This window comes from Mya arenaria, chromosome 2 (genome assembly GCF_026914265.1).
Source record: "Mya arenaria isolate MELC-2E11 chromosome 2, ASM2691426v1".
Taxonomy (NCBI): domain Eukaryota; kingdom Metazoa; phylum Mollusca; class Bivalvia; order Myida; family Myidae; genus Mya; species Mya arenaria.
Window position 1 is genome coordinate 2,744,009 of NC_069123.1, and position 16,990 is coordinate 2,760,998.

General features: G+C 35.3%; 1 protein-coding gene across 2 annotated transcripts in view; it reads right to left on the reverse strand.

Annotated features, from left to right (window-relative positions):
• The window catches only part of LOC128203609 (tyrosine-protein phosphatase non-receptor type 13-like), a 65,067-nt gene extending 58,970 nt beyond the window's left edge, over window positions 1-6,097 (reverse strand). For both annotated transcript variants that reach the window (XM_052905108.1, XM_052905099.1), the window contains exons 1-4: window positions 5,992-6,097; window positions 2,965-3,097; window positions 2,339-2,514; window positions 1,850-1,915 (exon numbers count right to left, since the gene is read on the reverse strand). In XM_052905108.1, coding sequence (XP_052761068.1) covers window positions 1,850-1,915; window positions 2,339-2,514; window positions 2,965-3,094 — 372 coding nt within the window. In that variant the 5' untranslated portion in view covers window positions 3,095-3,097; window positions 5,992-6,097. The remainder of the gene's footprint in view (window positions 1-1,849; window positions 1,916-2,338; window positions 2,515-2,964; window positions 3,098-5,991) is intronic.
• Between the last annotated feature and the right edge of the window lie 10,893 nt (window positions 6,098-16,990).

Sequence of the window (16,990 nt, forward strand, 5' to 3'; positions counted from 1 at the left end):
ACACCAAAATTGATTTATTAACACCTTAAAAACTGTTTCTCACTGTAATTTTTTTTATGCCTTTTCTTTTCAGTTTTTTTGCACCGGCGAAGTAAGTGAATGCACTGTTTCAGTTTGTTCTGACAAGTGGTGACGGTATTATATATGAAAATGAGCAAATGTCCCCACAAATCATTAAATTTTATAAAAATCAATTCCCAACCTATCTAAGATAAGATAATATTGATTTCATTGGTCAGTTATAATAAACATTTAATTTATACAGTGTACATGCAAATAACCAAAACACTGTCATTTAAAATTTGCACCATTATTAGGCCAGAAACAAAAAAAAGGTTTGGTTAGGGTTACAATGTACATCCTTTTCAAAAACAGGTAAGGTAGGTAGGCTTATTTTTGTTATTAGACTTTATGTAAAAACATTATTGTAAGCATTGGCTTAAAGGTTTTAAACTACATTTGAAAACACACATTTAAAAGCTTTTTTGTTTTGTTTTAATTACCATTTAATGTTGTTTTTAAAGCTGCACTCTCAAATGAATACCATTTTCACAACATTCTTATTTTTTGACTTTGCAATAGCAAATTTTTGCATAAATATCTGCAAACCAGTGATATAAGATTGCTGACAAAAAATCAGATCATAGATTTTCATATTTCCAATCGAAAATTGATGCTTTATGGCATAAACCATAACGGTTTTAGAAAAATGCATAAAACATCAATTTTTGAACGTAAATATAAAAATCTGCAATCTAATATTTTGTCAGCACTCTTATATTTAAAACTGGTTCTGATGGATTTTTTGCAAAGTTTAGCTCGTTCTATGACGTACAGTTACCAATACAATTTTGTTAACCAAAAAAATGACATTTGACTGTTTTTTTCAAAAAGATTATATATTTTATTTAAACAGAAAACATGCAAAGACCCAAAACGCTGTCATATCAAAAATGCACCACTATTAGACCGGAGAAACATTTGTGTAGATTCTCATCACTTCCTGCCCCTGAATTAACCCCCAAGCCCCAGACTCCGCCCCAAACCTATTTTTTTGGCAACCACAAGCTCATCAGAGCGAAGGCCAACACACTTTTGTTGTTTTTGTTTTCAGTAAAAATGGGGCACAACTCAACAATTATCACAGACAGAGTTATGGGTCTTGCTTGACTGTTGTCTGTGGCAACATGTGTTATAAGTTTCATTTGAATACCTTGAAAGCTTTTTGAGTTATGGCCAAGGTAAAAGTTTGTGCACAATGACACAAACACCTTAGGCACTAGTCAATTGTAACCACAGCTGCTCCAAGTCCGGCGGTATACCGGGGATAGCCGGGGAAATGGGCTGTGTTTTTACCTTCCAGGTGGCCCCGCAGTGCCGAGTGAATGTGGTGGTTTTGTCCTCCAAAAATATAGCAAGAATGGGCCTAACCTAGGGGCCCTGGGGTTCGGGGGCATTTGGCCGGGATTTTACCTTTCTGTTTGTCCCCGCAGAGCGGAGATTTTACCCGAGTTGGCTGGACCGAGTGTCAAAGTCCCCGCTATTCCCCAGACCTGGGGGAGCCGTGGTTACAATTGACTAGTGCATTAAGCAGCAAACCAATTACTATTGACAATATGTCAACGTTTTTGCTTTGCAAAACAGATCAGGTAAAAATTGGCGAATAACTATAAATTCTAATGCACCCCCAAAAAAAATCCTTTAAAAGATTTAACTCTGCCTACCAGCCCGAGACATTTTATTTTTCTGTTGATCGGGGTGAAAATCTAAAAATTACTTTCTCTGGCCTAACAAAAACGATCAAGCCCAATTTAAGAAATAGATACAAATAAATTAATTCCCAACCTACCTCATCTGCACTGAGTGCATATTCTGAGGAATATATCATGGACTTTCCCAGCGCAAACATGTACACCTGGAAAGAAAACAAAAATAATAAACCATCTTTAAGATAAAATAAGACACAGGTGGTCATATTTAATAGTTAAATCAATTTGGACTCCATTTAATAAGTGATAAGAAATAAAATATGAGTAAGTTATGTAAATCTGTTCTTTAATTGGTTTGTTTTTCTCCTGTGTTATATAAATAGTTGAGATTCTGTTGCTCTTTAATTCCACCTGTTCCCATATTTTTTCTTCAACGTTGTTCTATTTACTTAAGTCATATGGCTCATTCTCTCTGTTATTAACACACACAGACCTTCAGTCTCTAGAAATCCACGTTTTACTAACAAATCCCTCAGAGTTAACAAGGAAAGTGGAAGTTCCCTGAGGAGTGGACCTTATTTCGTAGTCCACTATTGTTATAAGTTACATATTAAAGTTACACTACTCACTCCTTCTACAGTTGACTCAGAGATGGTAAACTCAGGTTCTTCCATCTCTGGTGCCATGTAGTTGGCGTACTGTTGCTCTCTGTGGGTTGTCCCAAATTCTATTGATCCCCCCGATGTCAGGTTGACAGTGTCGGGGTTGATCACGAAAACTGGACCAAGCTCCGTCACAGCTGATCCTGAAGGAACATAAAGCTTTTGAATTCATAAATACATGTATATGTTTTTGTTGATGCAATTATATTTAACATTATGAATATAAATAAAAAATATATATTCAAACAATATAATATGTTATGCATAAAGCAATCTATTTTGTGTAATGAGATCAGCAGCAACAGTAAACACATCATCATCTTCATGATCATCACCAGCACCTCAAATCACGGAAACCGTCTGTCTAAAGTCTAAAATTGGAAGTTTTTTGGGTTTTTTAGATGTCAATGGTAAATTATTCTGATTATTCTCTCTAAAATAGAGAATCTTTGAATGAGAGTAAAGAGTACAACTGAACTACAGTGTAGTGCCTAACAGACTTATGCTTATTTTAACAGTGTTAATAGAACAACTTCAACTTCAATTTTAAATGTACATTTATCATAATCAACTTTAAAAATCCTGTTTCTTACCAGCATGGAATGCCTGTGTGAGAGTGTGTGAGGCCCTGTTGAGAAGTGCCCATATTTCCCAGTCAGTGAGAGGCCCTGCCCTCACTTCCAGCACTTCACTCACTGATACCCGCACACCTGCCGACGGCATCTCCTTGAGAGAGAAAACAGGAAAGAATTATTAAACACTTCTCCATATTCGAAAAGGCCCAGTACAGGAATATCCATTTTCCCAGGCCCTGCCCTCAAATTCAATTCCATCACCTTGCTAACTGTCTGACATCAACCCCGCCCCCCTAAATGAGGCCCTGTTAAGGAGCACCCATTTTTCCCAGTCAGTCGTCAGAGGCCTCAGGTTAAGCAGTTTACACTGCACTCACTGTAGAATGCATTCCCTGAGAAGAAAAAGAAAGAAAAGACAAAGGATTAACTATTTGTATTCTCCTCAGTACTTTACAAAGCCTAGAAGAGGTCAGCAACTATTTTTCCTAGTCAGTAAGAGGCCCTGGCCCTGAGCCACTTCCGTTGATACTCACATGCATGCAGAACGTATTCAACCTGGGGGAGATTATCAGATAGTTAACTATTTATATACTCAGTCCCCTGTATTCTGTAATGAGGCCCAAATAAGGTCAGCACATGCAACCCATATTTCCATGTCAGTTCGAGGCCCTTTCCTCACTTCTAGCAACTCAGCATACAGAAATATGTAAATGTTTTAATTTTAAAACTACAAACTTGTACACTTCAGGTTACAAGTTTGCCTATAAGGTTTTTTTCAGTTGAAAGCAGATAAATATGATAAGTTAATTCAAAAACTAGACTTAAGTACAGTACTGTTTCATAGTAAAATACTAATGTATATTTTAGGTACAAGAATTTCAAACATATCATATATATATTTGGATGCTGAAACAGTTTGTAATATCATTGGGAAAATTCTTAGATTGATTATACAGCATGTAGTATGCACATGTTATATTGTACCTGAGCACTAGTAGGGATATAAAATATGAATTTTATCATGTAAACATTTGCCAGTATCACAGCATCTGGAATATAGCCAACTTTTGAAGAGAATGAGCTCTTTTGCATGGAGGGAGTTAAAATGAGTTCATCAATGGGCATACATGTAGCTTGAGAAATACTATTTAAATTTCAATAAGGTTCAACATTTTTCTTATATAACATAGTCCAGGAATTGTAACAGACAAAAAATCCCAATTCTGAAAAATTAGTTTGAGTAAAAGGTCCCTTTCATACTCAAATCAGTGAAAAAGTGTTAAGATCCTGTTTAAAGTGTTTTTAAAGTTATTTCAGTATGCTTCTTTCTTATTTTTGGGAATGTCAAGTAAAAAGCAAAATTAACAAACAAACAATGGGTATATGTTTTTGGATGATTAAATACGACATTGAAAGCTCTTAGTCTTAATCCTTACACTTCAATATAACCAGTTAAAGCCTGAATTTTATCATCACAGATGCAATTAAATCATACATGCCATATCCCCCGGCGGGGGGAAAATCCCCCGGAATTTTGACCTATCCCCTGGTCCCCCGCCGGGGTATCCAAAAAATTTTTTTCATAACTTGCTTTAGGTTGACAGTGGAAAGCATCAATAATATTATGAGTGTGAAATTCCATGAAGGACCATGATGACTACCTGGTAAGTCCAAAAATTATTGTAATTTGAGTGTATTTCTGTATTTATTCTTATATTATAAATGCAGATATTGTGCAAGTTTTCGCCGCTTAAAAATCCTCTGGTGAAATATCAAAATCCCCTGGAATTCAGACCAAAATCCACTGGGAAGCCTCTCAGAAATATGGCATGTATGAATTAAACGCAATCAAAATCAACTAAACAGGTACATGTACGATGAAGACAGAGAAAGTATAAGTGACTTCAATAAAGTTGGAAGTGGAATCGGGTCAACTCTGCCAAGTCACTATATCAGTCTGGACCAATACTGCTTGTTTTTGATTGTTTCTTTATAATAAATTTTGCTGACAGATTAAAGGTGATGGCATGGTCCTTTTGAGCCCACTTGGGCACTTCTGTTCTTTGATATGCTGACCAATGGGTAAGCAAGTTGTTAACAGATGCTTTTCAACAGATATCAAGTAAGACCTTTGTAAGGGTGAGAAATTTCAAAGGAAGTTACAATGACAGTTTAAAGTTCATTGGCCAGTTATACTTATATATATATATATATTGAAATTAAATGAATGTCTTTTTAAAGTTCTCAGATAAAATTTAAATTCAATGTCAAAACAACGGAAGATGTATTGTCAATGGTACAGCTAGCTGATGTAATATTACTTAGAGCATTTAAATTTCCATTTCTACATCCCCGGAGTGGTAGGCAATTGCAATGAGATGAACGATGATGCCAGTGTCATTAGTCAAAAAGGCTCAGTACCAGAAAGGCCCACTTTGAAATCAAAGAAAATCCCTATTATGTCGCAGCGGTTTTGACTTTGATGGAATGAGCAGTGTTACATAAGTTATTTTTGTATCCTGATATGATGCAAAATGCTAACTTCAGAATTATTTACAACAATTAACAAAACACATTATTGTTAAAAAAATATGATCAATAGTCTGTTTGTATAGGTTTATGAAAACAACATGTGTCAAAAGCAGTTAATATAGAAGTGGGACTGGTACCGGGCTTTTTGACCCACATTTGGGTGTATTATTTGAAGCTTTGTTTACCTGAATTTGATTATTTTCGGGTTAGACGATATGCACAGAATAAAGCCCTGTTTTATTTATATTTTATGAATGAAAACATTGACTTTAAGTCAGATTAATATCATTCTAAGAATAAGTCATTGTTATACATCTAAATGCATACATCATGAATGTCAGAATAATGAAGAAATGATGCCAAAACATGTTCAAAATCGATATTTCTGATTTTACTATTTAGCATCTTGACAAATTTCGTTCATTTGAACACGTGCATTTACGTTTATTTGAACATGATATCACAAGTCCGCATTGACAATAGAAAGACACCTAGTAACTATATACATAATACCTAAATATATTCCTGGAATTTAATCCAAAATACGAAAAACATCAATTTGTTGTAGTCCACAGTTTTGACAGATGTCCACTCGCCACCATGTTTGTTCAGTTCTGAAACGTACGTGTTGATTGGTCAATATCAGGTTTCAAGCAACGACAACCCAGTAGGAATTTTTCAACAGTATTAGCTGAATAGTCCCCCGTTGCAATGGGGCTAAGACACCCTATTTTAAGGGGATGGCAAATATCTGGCAGTGGTTTGACGGTAAAAGAACTGAATCTCAACCACAGAGGGCAGAAACAAACTATTTTGTTATGTATATATATATATATATATATATATATATATATAGACTGTATATACATATCTATATATAGATATAGTCTTTTAAGTAAACAAAAATAATGTGTTTCTGCCCCCTATGATCTGAATGGTATGTATGTATGTACTGTATGTATGTATGTATGTCAGTATTTCTTTAGACCTTGCGGTCAAGGATAACCCGTGATTTTGCGTGTTAGAGTCTTAACCAGGCTTTATTACAATGTAAAGAGATATTTGCTAAATCAAAATGTGCATGTACCATATGTTCACCTAGTTTGAACCAGGCTATAGTTGTCCTCACTAAGAATGAGTTTTTATATCTATAAGACATTTTTAGCATGAATTTACACAAATAATTTAGTGTTGTTATTCACTGAATTATAAACAATGTTTGTATTTACGTAGCCTTCTTTTATAGTTCTTTTAACTAGGTCTTTGAGCTAAGTGAAATTGGCCAATGTTAATGGCTGAAATATGACCTTCCACCACTGTGTACGAAGAACGTCAACCAGAACCTGCGCATCTCCTGTAGGCTCTGAAATTTAAGGTAGCATTTCGAAAGCACTCTGCGTTGTAAATACATGGGTGCGGTCTAGGCGGTCAATGTCACACTAAATATATATAGCTTAATAATATGCATTGCGCCTAAAAGGTGGCAGATCCGTGGTCTCATGATATTGCACTTGACTATCAACCCTTGGGTCGCAGGTTCGATCCTTCGCCTCATCACTAAAACTACCAACCGCCTTCCTGGAGTGACGTTAAACGGGGGTTACCGTATCAGCGCTTGAAATTGAAACTGGTTCACGCAAAAGAACCGGGGTAGCTCTAGCCAGGGTTAAATTCTCTCTGTGCTCTATACTCGACAACCTTATAAGACTAAAACTCTCAGCGGGACCGACGCCCATGGATAGTCTGGTGGCATCGTTTAATAAAAAGTCCTCTTGGCCCGATAAATGAAGCGTTGACATTAACCTAGTAAACGTTACACTAGTGAGTGGTGGTGTCAGAACCCTTGCTATTGTCACATACATGGTAGCGCGTGAACATATGCCTACATCCCATGTCACCGTCTTCTAATTGTGTTCTTTTCAAACATATATTCTTTAAATTTTCCAATGATGGGACGGGGAGTGAGGCGTAGCATAGTCACACGACCCATATCTCTGGATAGTTTAAGGCCTGTGTCCAAACTATGCCACACGACCGATGCTTTTAACAAACATTTATTCTATATATTTTTCAGTGGTGGGTCGGGGTATGAGGCGTGGCATAGTCACACGACCCATATCTCTGGATAGTTTAAGACCTGTGTCCAAACTATGCCACACGACCGATGCTTTTAACAAACATTTATTCTATATATTTTTCAGTGGTGGGTCGGGGTATGAGGCGTGGCATAGTCACACGACCCATATCTCTGGATAGTTTAAGACCTGTGTCCAAACTATGCCACACGACCGATGCTTTTAACAAACATTTATTCTATATATTTTTCAGTGGTGGGTCGGGGTATGAGGCGTGGCATAGCCACACGACCCATGTCTATGGATAGTTTAAGGCCCGTGTCCAAACTATGCCACACGATCGATGCCTATACCAAACATTAATTCTATATTTTTTCAATGAATGGGCGGGGAGAAAGGCGGGTCATAGCCACACGACCCATGTCTGTGTATAGTTTAAGACCTATGTCCAAAATAACAAAGCAATTGTAATCATGGATACATTTATTGCAGCAAAAATGAAATTATACTGATACTTATTTATTAATACATTTATATGTTCGCTCTTTGCATTTGGAATAGAAAAAACACATATTAATACAACAATACAACCATTATTTTCCATCACACATGTTTCTTTCAAAAGAAAAAAAGTTACATTTGTATCATCCTCGAATAACAGGTTTAATTTTCTTTGCAATGTTTCATTAATTTTAAAAGTCATAAAAATTGAAATTTTATACGCATCATTTCATTAGTTCATCATTACAAATAAGTATTAATACATAATCATTTTTTTCTCGGCTATGATATTTTTCCTCATTTCCTAAGATTATATTTCCAAGTTAGTTTTTTAAATCGTTGCGACAAAGATTAGAACTAAGATTGAAACTACGTTATATAGAACACGTAAGTGGGTGTGTGTGTGTGTTTTTTGACACATAAACAAAGCTTCTGTCCTGTGCACACCAAACTCATGGCTTGGAAAACTTTACTTGGTCAAGACAGAGCAGGTGTCGATCGCTAAACAAGTACCTATTGTGGCCAGACTCCATCCACATGCCCCGAAAGTGAAGAGGGTGCACAAAACGGAGCCGACGGTAGAGGCCAAGCACGTGTATGACCCAACATCACAGGCCGTGGACAAAACATCCCTCTTCTGTCTACCCGTAGCGTCGTCAAAGTTATCAAGGTCCGCGAAGGATTCCACAAAACGAGCCGCCGAGACGTTGCAGGCACTGTAGTGAGCATCACAGCGATCCACACTTCTGAAGCGCTCCGCGTACTGGATACTGTCTGCTAATTGCACCAGATGTGGGTATCTGGTCAAAATTTTCTGCAATTCGGCGAAGTTGTCTTCATCGAAGTCGTTGTCGCTGTTTGTTAGTACGCGGCGAAACGAGTCCAGTGGACCGTTTCCTGTGGTTGTAGAACGGGAGCTTTCAAGGACGCAAGCCATCTTCTCAAAGCATTGGTTTCCGTCCTTAGCAGATATGCCTCTATCCAACACTCCGGCATATTCCGAGAACATCTCGATTTTTTCGTGCATGGATGCCAGCTCACTCGTGGCCATACTTATGGCGATCACAGAAACCAGGAAAACGACAGCGGTCTTCAGCATCATTCTTGCAATCTAAAAAAATAAAAAACAAAAAATAAATTGATTTACTTGTTCAAACTTGTTGTCTCATATCTATGTTTATAGATGCTACTTTTCGTAATATTCACGCACTTTAAATATGTTTTTATTCGTTACATTTAAAACCGCATTTATAAAAAATAAAATAAAAAAGACTCAACAATTATAATAGTAGATTAAATTGCAGTGAAATAATGAACACGTTTAAAATATAGAATTTTATAAGATGAGGTCGCAAATGGAAATATCTGGATAATCTTTAATTATAAAAGTGTCGTATGTTATATCCTGTAATACATTAATGCTTTCAAAGCCGGTTAAAATGCGAACAACACATACAACAATTGTTTCTGCTGTTGCATAATAGGATTTTTCACTTTTACATATTCAGTAATACATAAACATTAAATAATTTATCAGTGAACAGTGCCGTTCACATCAAAGATATTTACACCTCAACTTCCATTCCTTAAATGAACGGATTACTGAAAGGTTTTCTTAAATGAAATAAAGTATTTTTTTTAACAATTCTTGAATGAAATAATGAACTATTGGTGTAAATATAAGAAATGAATTGCGGGGTTAATGTAGTTAACGGGGATATGAACGCAATTGGGTTGGTCAAAGTACGCGTGGAGTCCTTCGGAATCCACACACATTGACCAACCCAATTGCGTTCATACCCCGATAATGACATCAACCCCACAATTCATTCCTTAAATACTTTATAATATTATCTTAACAAAAACAAAAAGTGTTCTTACCGTGGTCAGTCAGATAGGTTACACAGCTTGAATCGTCAGGTATTTTTTTCACGATTTGACACTTTGAAAAAAAATCGGCTTTTTTATAGGGAACAATAGGTCCTGGTATTTTTTTCGAAGAGCCATTGGACAAGGGCCTCTTCCAATAGTCATACGTAATCAGTATTTCAAGAGCCAAGGTTTTTTCCCCAATATCATTAATCTGATAAGCCTAGCCTGAAGATAGTCTAGATCCAATGATAAATGTTGTGCACTCGTCGAGTCACTTCAGAATCGTTTACGTAATTGATGGTAAGGGTATGATTGTTTTAGTATGTGTGCCACATTAGCGTTATATGAAAACGTTTGAAGTTGTATGTTGGAGTTCTAAATTAGAATAAACATTCTGTATCTGTAATATATGAATGCGCAACTAAGCTTTACATGTACGTATATATAACTGTATATGGATAAATACCCAGTTTAACTATTATATATATATATTTAATTTTAACCACCACCACCCATCCAAACCATTCTTGTACTTTAGCTAGCTGGAATCTCTATTACATTTTTTGAAAACCACCAGCGCATCTTCACATTGGCACTACAGGCCCGGGTCTGCACATAATTTTAAAACATGATAATTTTTAAAAAATCCGAAAATGCATTTAAAACTAAAGGGTTAAATGGTAGATGCTATAGAATATTAGCCATTATTTCATTTTAGTGTTCTTTCTGTGGATCTTGTGTGAGTGTGTGTGTCTGTGTGTGTGTGCGTGCGTGCGTGCGTGCGTATGTGTGTGTGTGTACACGTGTGCGACGGTGCGCGTGCGTGTGAGTGTGTGTGTCTTTATACCAAAATATAGTGGAAACACACCTATTAAAGCGCACCCGTCCAACATTTTTTCAAAAAAATCCGTTAACCAATTAATAAAAAAATGGCATTTTAACAAATCGAGAGAGAGCTTGTCTCGGCTTCCCACCTAGAACCCAGATAAAACAAACTAGGGTTCACAAAATAACTGTAACCTCTTTGTCTGACATCCTGAATATCTAGTGCATGTATATACCAGCCAATAATGTGTTTGTAGGTCACAGGGAAAACATGTTTTTTCTACTGGATAAAGTTTTGTGGATGTCGATAAAAATCCTCAAATATCTATTACGTCACCAGGTCGATTACACGATTATTAACAAGACTGTATATACGAGGTGTGATCCAAAAGATCTCGTACTCTGTCTTAAAATATGATTTACTGCGAACAAAATTGGGGCCAGGTGAAAAAAAATCGTAAAACAGGAGGCTAAAGTGTTTTTACAAATATTTTTTTACGGAATGTGATTCCCTCATAACATCAAAATTAAACCCTCTTTTAATCTTGCATTTTGAAAAGTTTTTAAGGATTAACCCTATTTCAAAACGATTTTATTTTAAATTCAAAGAATATTTTAAAGAACCATTACAGTTAAGTTTGCACGTCCTGTTACTCCATTGCTTTAGCGTTACAGACAAGACTTTCAAGTGCTCCAGTCACGTACTTACCATAGGGGTTAGTTCAAGTAGGTTACATATAAAAACATCATTGGCTGCCGTGCGTCCGGATATACGTGTAGCTACTATCAGCTCATTCAGCTGCGTACGCAATTTTCAATTCGACGATGTAACCAGGCATTTTGGTTGGCAGTCCATATCGTCCAATGTCCTTGTGACTGAGATGGCAATCGTAAACATTGACGAAGAGTTCTGACGATTGGTCCAATGGTCATTTGCCAACATTAAATAGGATTTTAGTTCCCTATAAAATGAGGCGGTTTTCTTTCAAAGGGTCAAAGCTGAGGAAAAGTCAGTTTAAACTACTAAGGAAAAACGAAAACCAGAAACAGAACAGTTTCTCAAGGTAAGTGTATTATTTTATTTTATTCGTATGGTATTCAGGAATATATTCTGTTGAAATTGTCAACGAGGGATCGAACGATTTACAATAGTTAGAATATCTATTTTAAAACTAATAGCTTAAAGCTGCACTCTCACAGATTGGCTATTTTGACAACTTCTTTTATATTTTGTCTTGGAACGAACCAATTTATGCAAAAATGCATGAAAACTAGTTTTATAAGACTGCTGACAAAAAATTAGATCGCAGATTATCTTATTTAAGTTAAAAAAAGGATGTTTTATGTTTTTCTTAAACCGTTAGTAACGCTTTAGGGCATTAAACATTAATTGGTGAATGGAAATATGAATATCTGCGGTCTGGTATTTTGTCAGCAATCTTTAATCGCTCATTTGCTGATATTTACGCAAAAATGTGCTCATTCTAAGACAAAAAACGGTTGTAAAAACGGTATATTTGTGAGCGTGCATCTTTAAGTGATCAGTTTAGGCAATTTGTTTGATTTTGCAAGTACATATTTGAATATTGTTTGTGACAATCGCTTCAAATTTAACTGCATATTCTTTACCTTTCGATATGTTATCGAACGTTTTTTGATAACAGTGTGTGTAGATCACGTGGTAAATTGCGTCAAAAATGCTACATCGGAAGGCAATATTTTGCTTCGAATGAAGACTAAAAACATGATAACTTCACTATTTCTTTACCATTTTAGATGAAACAAAGCGCAGTCTACGCCTCTTTTAGAGCACCACATTCGGTCCTTAACCAGAGTTTAATTGAGAGTTTAGTTTCTTCAAACACTTCGAAAAACCTTTTTACAATACGGCCGTCTGACGGAGCACTGTCAAAACATTATTATGGAAACAGGTTTGTTGAAGTGTTTGATGAAACTAATCACCTAATCAAACTTCTGTAATAAAACGAATGCGGGACTCTTTAAGTGGCATAGACTGCCCTTTGTTTTATTTAAAATGGTGTAGTATAAGAAAAGTTATCTTTGATTTTAGTGTTCAATTTATGTAAAATGTTGCCTTCCGACGTAGCATATATGACGTAATTTATCACGTGGTATACACACACTGGATACGATTACACCGCAGTTGTAACTTAAAAAATGAGCAAAACACATATTTAAATTATATCATTCTGTGATGTTAATATGCTATTAAATGTATAATGTTTGTACTTTTGAAAGTGAGATAGACACTTCAAAATCTCAAGATTCTTAAATGTGATTTATAAGATATTTTTACGCGATTTAAAAAAGGTTAAATGGTATATCATTCAATGAAAACACTTAGACATGATAGGATACAGTATAATACGTGTTTATATATATTTATATATAAACTTGTAAAGTGCCGGTTCAATAATAATATAATAATAAAATGAATATCTATAAATATTATTTATAGATATTCATTTTATTATTATATGGTGTTTTACAATCGCATAAAATACATCGATTTAAAAACTATATTAAAGTTATGAAATTGTAGCAAACATAAATTATTCTTAAGTTACATACTGCTTAAAACAAAACAAGAACACAAACAAAAACACCTTCATAAATTCATTTGATTTAAAAACCGATGATAAACGTTATAAAAGTTTAAATCAAATAATCATTTTTATATTTCATTTTGATAAGACAAACCAAGAACAACAAAAAACAAAACAAAAAACAAATCGGCGTACTATGTAGATAGCCACAAATTTGAGCAGTTCAATCATTCATGTGCTCAACAAACTGACAAAATATTTTCAAGTTGTTAATACTTTGATAAGGTTTACCATTTACGTTTTTACTTTTCTCGGGATTGTTGGGATTAGAGTGAGGTTGTGCACACAGGCTGGTTTTAACCCGCAGTTTCAAGGCGGTACCTAACAATCCTTGATAAACACATCTATTTTTGTATAGTATATACTGGGTGAGTACCTAAATCGGAACAGTACCTAAATATGGAACACCCATCATAAAAGTGTTTCAGTTCTGATTGAGATCAGATTATTTACGATTTTAATCAATAAAGACGTTTGTCTTAGATACATATTCCAAAGAACACGATTCTCCGGTAAGTATTTCAAATTCTGCTAACATTTGAAGTTTTTCATGTTCAAATGTCAATACATGGTACGCGGGGGAAAGACTTCATGTTTGCCACAATCACAGCATACTGGTACAGCCTGTATTTTACTGAAATATTCAAATTTTACTGGCAAAAATGACAAAAAAAACCAAGCTGGAAATAACAAAAAAAATATTAATTTACTTAAACAAATCATGGAGCAATAATTTTAAAAGAATACATAAAAATAAATAACATATTAACATTGTCCCATATTTAGGTACTCTGAGGACGAAAATGGCAGTCCTTAATTGTGCGGTTAATAAAGTACTTTTCATGCAGATTGGAAGTATCTTGAAAAATGCCATTTATGTCAACCAATTGGTCTTAAATCCTAGTATGCTGATGGAAAATTTTGTAGTTATGGTGCAAGTCTAACTAAAAATATTTAAAAAATAGTGCCGATTTAGGTACTCACTCAGTATATATGTACTGTGTTGATTGTGAAGTTTTGTGCTGTTGTTCCATGTTTCTTGTTTGTGATTGTTTTTTTTTTTGTTTTTTTTATGTCTTCGGTGTTAACCCTTAGCCACAATAATGCGCGTTAAGGGAACGTTTTTTTAACATTTGGATATTTATTGTGTTCCCTATAACGCCACAAGTCGATTTATTTATACCAGTGTGAAATAAAATATAAGACTATTATATTACAACAACACTGAATTGTTAAAAGAAAACATAAAAGGGACACATAAATGATATACTGGTTAATACCTTTTATTTATAACTTAAGTTTTCAATGATAAACTGACGCTGATCGGCTTCTGTCAACTTTTCACTGCCATATTGGGTTAGCCACTATTAATATATTTATCCTACGCAGTGAACTCCCCTGTTGGGACATCAATATTCTTGATACATTATTCATAAGGTTGATTTTTTTTCGACTGTTTTCCTGATTAGTATATATAAATAAATGTATTTATTTTATTAAAGCTTTTAAAAAACCTTATTTATATGTGTTCACATTTTTATCAAATATTGATGCCCTTAACTCAAGATGACTACCTGATTTCAAATGCGCATTTTATTAGTGGAGTTTAACCATCACAGGTGCGCGTTATCTTTGCGCTAAATATACTTAGCGCTGGGAACTTGGCTAGGAAAACAACAAGTGGTATATGGACGCGAAGAGTCGCCAACACAAAAATTATCAAAGACTCGAAGCTCTGAAGCGGCTGTTTATATGGACTATGTTAACCCTGTGCCATTAAACAGGGTTTATGTTTAAACTTCCGGCCACTGAGCTTGTTTCTGTAGTTTTTCATATAAATATTGTAGCAGAACAATACTTTCTATTTAGATATATGCATAAATAATAATGCTATTTTAATTTAATTTCTTGTTGTCTTCTAGATTGACAGAATGATGCTGAAAACCGCTATCGTTGTCCTGGCTTCTGTGATCGCCATAGGTGTCGGCCACGAGTGAACTGCCAACTATGCACGAAAAAATCGAGAAGTTCTCGGAATATGCCGGAGTGTTGGATAGAGGCATATCTGCTAAGGACGGAAACCAATGCTTTGAGAAGATGATTTGTACCCTTGAAAGCTCACCCTCTACAAAAGCAGGAAGCGGTCCACTGAACGCGTTTCGCCGCGTACTAACAAACAGTGAAAACGACTTCGATGAAGACAACTTCGCCGAATTGCTGAACGTTTTGAAGAACCACACGTATCTCGAGCGATTGGCGGACAGTATCCAGTATGCGCAGCGCTCCAGAAACACGGGTAGCTGCAACGCTCACTATCCTGCATGTAACGTCTCAGTGGATCGTATTTTGGAAGCCATGGCGGACCTTGATCACTTTGACACCGCTACGGGAAGACAAAAGAGGGATGTATTGTCGACTTCCTGCGATGTTGGGTCAATCGGGTGCACGGTCCATACTGTCGGCTCCATTTTGTGCACCATCTTCACTTTCGGGGCATGCGGATGGAGTCTGATCGGAACAGCGGGTTGCTTGGCGGTCGAAGCTTGCAGCCACCTGACCAAGTAAAGATTTGCAAGCCACTAATGCGACGAGCCCAGGACGAAGGTTTTGTGTATGCGCCTAGAAATGTGTATCATGTAATGGAACTTATCTTCAAGCATTCTTTAAATGATGTATAAGCTAAAATTGACGCAATATTTAACATGGACAGTGAGAAGACACTTCAAAGTAACTTGGAAGAAAATATTGTTATACATAATTTTAAATTGGTCAAATAGCCCTTAAAAAACTCCCCCTTTTTTATATATATGTATGTATGCATGCTTATGTTATTCCAAAACTTTTTAAACCTTTATTTTTACAAAATGAAGTGCAACCAACATTATTTGTATACCGATAAATCTGACTATATTACCAAGTAAGAATAACAAACGGTTTAATATATTACTTATAAATAATATATCAAATCTACATTTCAAATGTTTTTAAACCATAAGTTTTTAGTGTTTTTCTTTCTTTTAATATTGATAACGCATCAAAATTAAAGGAACAACAAGAAGATATAATTTATTTATTTTTTAATTTTGAAATAATTTGCACATTGTATTCTTCCCATATTTATTTCACATCTTTTAAATTCACATTTATACTGTTCCTCAATAAACACCAACCTTTAGTTAAAATAAAGCAAACGTTTGCATTGTTCAACGTGTTTGAGAAGCTATTCGTTTTTATTGCATCTTTGGGTTATTTAAATTTTGTCTTTTTTCAAAAAAGATGTAGGCTAAATCTACGCCACTGTCATATGACCTATTTTGAATTTTGTGTCATCGGTCTTTGCGGCCTTGTGTGTATCTCGTCCAGTGTCTAGGTCTATATATGGGCCTTGAAACAGCAAAGGTCTTTGTTATTTTAACTACTAGGCTTGGTTATTTGGTTAATCTAAGTTTCTTGTTGTTTTTCATGTTTCCAGCAGGGACCACGGCTAGAAAGCGTTAGTTTTCCCCTCATTTAAGATAGTCCCTTAAAGCTGCATGCACTCTCACAGATTTACTGTTTATACAACTTTTTCATTTTTTTGTCTTGGAAAGAGCAAATTTTTGCGTAAATATC